Here is a 6,472-nt window from a genome sequence, read left to right as displayed (position 1 = left end):
AGGGTGGGGAATGGATTAATTCAGTTCCCTTTATTTCTTATTGGAAAAATCGCTTCGATTTACAATATTTTGACTTATGGGCTGTCTCTGGGAACGGATTACCATCATAAATCGAGGCCCCACTGTATTTCATATATTATATACATATATATCTCTAAATCTATCAACATATATCATATACGCATATATTTTAAAAACTAATCTTTTAATTTTGCAAATAAACAATATATATATTGACTTACATCAGATGCACTAAACATCCATGTGATATGGATGATTGACAATTCTCCTGCTTCATCTTCCACCAACCCGTTCTCGCAAATTCGTAAAGTCAATATTGACTTATTAACTACGTGCATAGGTGATATACAAAACATAATAGATACCCTTAAAGAGATTCATAGAAAACACCGACCTTACCTAACCTTGTTAGTATCTTAAGATAAGCATCTTATTGCTTCGTAATTACAATTATTACTTAACCTATACCTATTATAGGTTAGGTAATAATTGTAATTACGAAGCAATAAGATGCTTATCTTAACATACTAAGTAGGTTAGGTAAGGTCGGTGTTTTCTATGAAGCTTTTCAAGGGAAACTATTATGTAAAGTATGTCACCTATGCACATATTTAATAAGTCAATATTGACTTATTAAATTTGCGAGAACGGGTTGCTTCCACAACGATGTATTTATTTTCAGATTCAGCCATCTACAAATTTAAACTGATTTAGGGACATTTTCTGCAGCACATTATCAGTGTCTAAGAAAATAAGCAGTCACTAATTTTATATAGTAGTATTAAACAACATAATGTTAACCTTAATTCTAATATGTTATGATGGTGAACAATACTTTTTACTAAAGTTAAAAGTTTGCAATGTAAGCAAAGAGTATTCCTACAGCTTGCACAAGAATCAAAAACATAATCACAAGAAACTTACTAATCATAAATCATGTAGTATTGACAGGAAGATATAGGTACTTTCTGTTTTCTTGATTAACATTCCTCTTGTTGATGTGTTAATGCTAGATACTTTTTTTAGAAAGTCCTTACGTGGATTTACATTGAAGGCCCCAAATATTCTTGAATCACAAGGACTAGTAAATATTGAGCTTTGAAAAGGATATACCCTAACAATGAAATAATTTTCTTCACTTCTTCAGCTGTGTACAGTCCTTAACACTGCACAGCAATTCTATCCAGGTAACGAATATACATTGTTAGGGAATTTGAGAAATTTTATTATCTTCAGATGGATTATAAATCATGGTATTTTCAGCCTCCTTTATTCTTTTTGTTATTTGAACAATTGGATTTTTACTTGATCTGACCATCTTTTTCAGCTGATGCAAATAATTTTCAAATGGAAAAGCTGAACAACTGTCAAGAGTACCATGTTCCTCAGCATCTGCTGTTAGGTGAATCAAACTGTGAACATTGTAGACTAGAAATCTTTCCCATACAGATCCCATACACACTTTGATACAAATACTCTTTCCCATACACACTTTGATACAAAATTCAGCAAAAGGTCATGAGCATATTTGCCGTATTTTAAGGACATACATGTGGGCGAAACCAGAAAACTTATACCGACACTGAGAGTAGGGAAATCATACATCTCTTGGGGTAGAATACCTTTCAATACAAGCTTGCCTGTGTAGAGAAGAAACTGTCTGTATTCAGTTGCCTTCCATCTGTCAATTTCTTCCAAACCTCGTGGTTTGCGTGCAAAAATATTGGGCACAAAATCTTTTATGCTCACCAATCTAGCACTAATTTCAGAAATCTGGCGGCTACATAATTTAAATGTTTTTTTTTCCGTATCCAGGTGACAAGAAGTCGCTTCATAACACCAAGGCACACCTGGTGCATATAGTCAATGGGAAACGCTGCAAATAAGTCTATGTTCAAGTCACAGAATGGTGATTTACCATGATGATGTTGCGAGTTAGATTGATTACGGAAGCGTGTGTCTGTTCTAATGGTTAAATTTGTTACTTCTGGATATGTCATTTTCCCCATCCAAGTACCTTTCTGTTCACATTTGTCATCGCCATAATAACCTGAAAACAGTTTTATAGACTTCACCATAGCCTTAGCAGGTGCATCACAAATTACACATTGTAATTTTTTGTTGATAATTCTGTTACCATACTGAATCCCATGCAACAAAAGGTCATCTATATCAGATATAGAATCATATAAGAAATTTAAATCATTTGGCTTAGAACGTCCATACATGAGGACAACTGGAAAGACTTTCAAAGGTTTAATATTCATTACTGCACAGAGAAATGGCCACAAAGCATCATTTTTGCTTCTAAATATAGGAAGGCTATCAATGTTACATGACAATAATAATTGTCTCAGTCCTTTTAATAGTTGCTTTTGGATATCTACTTATGTTTTTTACCAGTTCCTCTTTTAACCCAAAGTAGACATATTTCATTCCAGATTTTTGCTGAGTTTCTATGTACCTTTCAGAACTGATTAGTGTCTGAGCTGTTTTTGATAAGTAGTCAATTCCCATTTGCCTCAAAATTTTTAATAATTCATCAACAGCATTGTGTGTAACACCATTCTTGTTTACCCACTGAATTAATAAATTCAATCGGTAAACAAGTGAATGATGATTATCATGGTCATCATTCTCCTCCTCACTTTGAGAATTAGATAATACATCATGCATATCAGTAAGATTCATGTGTAGATCATCAATTTCAGAGCCTAATCGATACTCTTGATTTGACTCTGCTTCAAAAGAACTAATGTCATTGTCTGACGACTCAATCTCTGAACTCGATGCTGCCTCAGTAAGATTAATGGCGTCACTAGTGTGTACAGCTGCATTTGGATGCATTTTGTGTTGAGTTGATGTGTCAAGTTGATCTAAATAGGGTTTTGAAATGGTCAAAAAATTGGCAGATGCAGTTTAATGCTGATAAATGTAAAGTTCTGAGGCTAGGTAATGATGATAGAGTTACAAGATACGAGCTAGATGGTGTTGAGATTGCGAAAGGGATCTGGGAGTTTTGATTAGTAAGAATTTAAAACAAAAGGAACAATGCATAAAAGTTCGAAATAAGGCAAATGGGACACTGGGATTTATTAATCGAAGCGTTAGTAACAAGACACCTGGTGTTGTTCTTCAGCTATATCTAGCTCTGGTTAGGCCCTATTTAGATTATGCAATTCAGTTTTGGTCGCCGTACTATACAATGGATATAAATTCACTTGAACGTGTCCAGCGTAGGATGACTAAGTTAATTCCCCAAATTAGAAATCTTTTATCTATCGTGTTAGCCGGAGCTCCTGAGTGTAGTTATATTATCATAGCAATATGAAAGTTGCAGTGAAGGAACTGATTAATCTAGTTGGAGCTCTGAGGACAGAGTTGGACTCTCTACGGGAGGAGGTACGACAGCTGAAACAACATCTAGAAGAAACGAAGGAGGAGACCAGAAGTAAAAAGACCTCGCCTTGGAAAGTTGTAAAGGACAGGGGCCTTAAGAAGACCTTGATAAAGCCGCCTACAGACGCCGTAAGAACTTCTAATTCATTTGCCGTTTTGGAGGACGAGTGCTGTGGTGAGACAGTGAATCACGCGAAAGGAAAAGCAAAGAAGAGCAACAAAGTGCAGGCCCCTCAGAGAATAAAGGAAGTACCTAAGCGAACTCTATTTGTGGGAGATTGCCAGATCAGGTATTTGGATAGAAGGTTTTGTGCTAGAGATAGGGGAACAGGTTAAGGGTTTGCTATCCCGGAGCTGGCATTGGTGATATTATAAACAACATGAATGATATTATGGTTGGAAATGGGAACAATCCCATTATTTGCATTAGCGTGGGAGGAAATGATGTTGGTCGAGGTAGGAGTGAGGAACTGATTCAGAGGTATAAAACAGCCATAGAATTAGTTAGGAACAAGAGAGGAATCCCGATCATATGTGGCATTCTTCCAAGAAAGGGAGTGGGAAATGAATGGATGTCGAGGGCACTTGGTGTCAATTGCCGGCTGGAAAGATATTGCAAATCAAATGCAATATCTTTCATAGACAACTGGGAACACTTCTATGGAAGAAATGAAATGTATGCTCGGGATGGGGTGCATCTATCGAGGGCTGGGGTTGTTGTTGCGAACTCGTTGGAACCAGTGGTTAGAGGCGTTTGTTTGGATTTTAACTGTTAGTAGATAATAGTATGGGAATTAATTTGGAGGAAGGAGGTAATAAAAGTATTTGTTTGTGGGAGAAAAGAATTGGCAAAATGATCAGGGAAAGAGAAGGGCCTAAAATAACAATTCACTTAGGGTATATTACACTAACACTAGAAGTCAAAGAAATAAAATAAACGATTTAAACGACTGTGCTCTTGTCTGCACAGAAAAAAATAGATATTATTGCACATACCGAAACGTGGATGATTGTAGAAAATAGAGAGCTATTAGCTGAATATCAAATAAATGGATTTAAACTATTTCACACAGATATATTAGGTGAGGAGGGGGAGTAGCCATATATGTTATGGACAATTTGAAATGTAGTTTCAAAGAGGGAATCAAAACTGAGCCACATACAGAAACCATTTGGAGAGAATTAAACGTAGAAGCAAATAATATTATAATAGGAGTTATGTATAGGCCACCAAATTTAGACAGAATGGAAGCAAAGCATCTATGGGATGAAATATCTGGAGCATCTAGATCTAACAGTATTTATGTCATGGGTGACTTTAATTTTAGTGGAATAAACTGGTTGAACTAAACAGGGAATAGTGAAACAGAAGATTTTCTAGAATTAATTGACGATTGCTTTCTTACGCAACACATTAAGAAACCAACACGGGAAAATAATATTTTAGATTTAATGTTAACTAACAGCGAAACACAAATTAATGACATCGAAATAGGGAGTGAGCTAGGGAACAGTGATCACAAAGAAATCAGATTTAGCATAGAATGGAAAAGACCTGTAGGAGAAAATTCTGTTAAAGTGCCAGATTTTCGAAAAGCTGATTTTAATAGCCTAAGAAATATTTTGGGTCAAATTGATTGGAAAGTCTTGAGTATGGGGTGTGGGCCGGTCTTGGAGCGAGACATGAACCCAGCGATAGGTGACGTAAATGGGGATTTCGATGTGGATTCAATATATAACTTATTTAAGAATATTCTAAACAAAGCACAGGAACGTAGTATACCGTACAAATTGAATAGATTGAATACTAATGACCCAAAGTGGATAACAAAGAATTTGAAGAACCTTATAGGTAAAAAGAGAGCTTGGTACAAAAGGATTAAAAATAGGGAGGTCACTTTAGAACAGGAATTCGTACAACTGGTTAGAAATGTTAAAAAAGAGATAAGTAAAGCAAAAAGAAACTATGAAGTTCGCATAGCAGGGCAAGCAAAGACAAATCCTAAAGGGTTTTTTCAGTTATATCGTACTAAGACTAGGGAAAGGATAGGTCCATTAAAAACTGAGACAGGTCAAATAACAGATCGTGATGAAGAGATGAGTAGTATTTTTAATAAATATTTTGTATCTGTATTTACTAAAGAGGAACTTAACAATATGCCTTCAGCCGAACAAGTCTATGTGAGTAGGGACGAGGACAGGTTGACGAGTTGAGCAGTTACAAGGGAGGATGTTCTTAAACAAATAGTAAAACTCAAACCAAACAAATCCCCAGGGCCGGATGAAGTGTTTGCCAGGGTGCTTAAAGAATGCATAGAGGAGCTTTCAGAGCCACTGTCTACCATATTTAATAAATCAATAGAGTCAGGGAGAGTGCCAGAGTCATGGAAGGCAGCTAATGTGGTACCAATTTTTAAGAAAGGAGATAGATCACTTGCGTCAAACTATCGGCCAATTAGCCTAACGTCTATTGTGGGAAAGTTACTTGAATCAATAATTGCAAATACAATTCGTCTCCATCTTGAAAAACATAAATTAATAAATGAGTCGCAACATGGTTTTACATATGGCCGTTCATGTTTAACAAATTTGCTAACTTTTTATTCCACCATAGTTGAGGCAGTTGATAGTGGTAAGGATTGTGATGTTGTGTACCTTGACTTTAGCAAAGCTTTTGATACAGTGCCACATGAAAGACTAATTAAAAAAATAGAAGCTCATGGTATTGGGGGTGCTATATTAACTTGGATTAGGGCATGGCTATTCCAAAGGAAACAGAGAGTTAGTATAAATGGGGTTAAGTCAGAGTGGGATAATGTTGTTAGTGGAGTACCTCAGGGCTCTGTCCTGCGACCTCTGTTGTTTATAATTTATATAAATGATTTAGATTCAGGTTTGAGTAGCAACATTTGCAAATTTGCCGATGATACGAAAATCGGTAGGGAAATTAATTCGGAGGAGGACTCACTATCACTTCAAGTTGATCTAGATAGGGTTTTGAAATGGTCAAATGATTGACAAATGCAGTTTAATGCTGATAAATGTAAAGTTC

General features: G+C 35.9%; 1 protein-coding gene across 1 annotated transcript; it reads right to left on the bottom strand.

The window, feature by feature from the left end:
- Positions 1–1,766: 1,766 nt before the first annotated feature.
- Positions 1,767–2,288, bottom strand: LOC138358688 (uncharacterized). Its single transcript, XM_069316843.1, has one exon. The coding sequence runs from the start codon at positions 2,286–2,288 to the stop codon at positions 1,767–1,769; it is 522 nt and encodes a 173-aa protein (XP_069172944.1).
- Positions 2,289–6,472: the final 4,184 nt, after the last annotated feature.

This window comes from Procambarus clarkii, chromosome 85, assembly GCF_040958095.1.
Source record: "Procambarus clarkii isolate CNS0578487 chromosome 85, FALCON_Pclarkii_2.0, whole genome shotgun sequence".
NCBI lineage: Eukaryota > Metazoa > Arthropoda > Malacostraca > Decapoda > Cambaridae > Procambarus > Procambarus clarkii.
The sequence above is the reverse complement of the archived record's forward strand: the minus strand, read 5'-3'. Positions and strand labels throughout refer to the sequence as shown.

What these genes read in the sequence shown, in the direction of transcription:
- LOC138358688 (XM_069316843.1), bottom strand. Translation starts at nt 2,288, where the DNA reads ATGAATATTAAACCTTTGAAAGTCTTTCCAGTTGTCCTCATGTATGGA.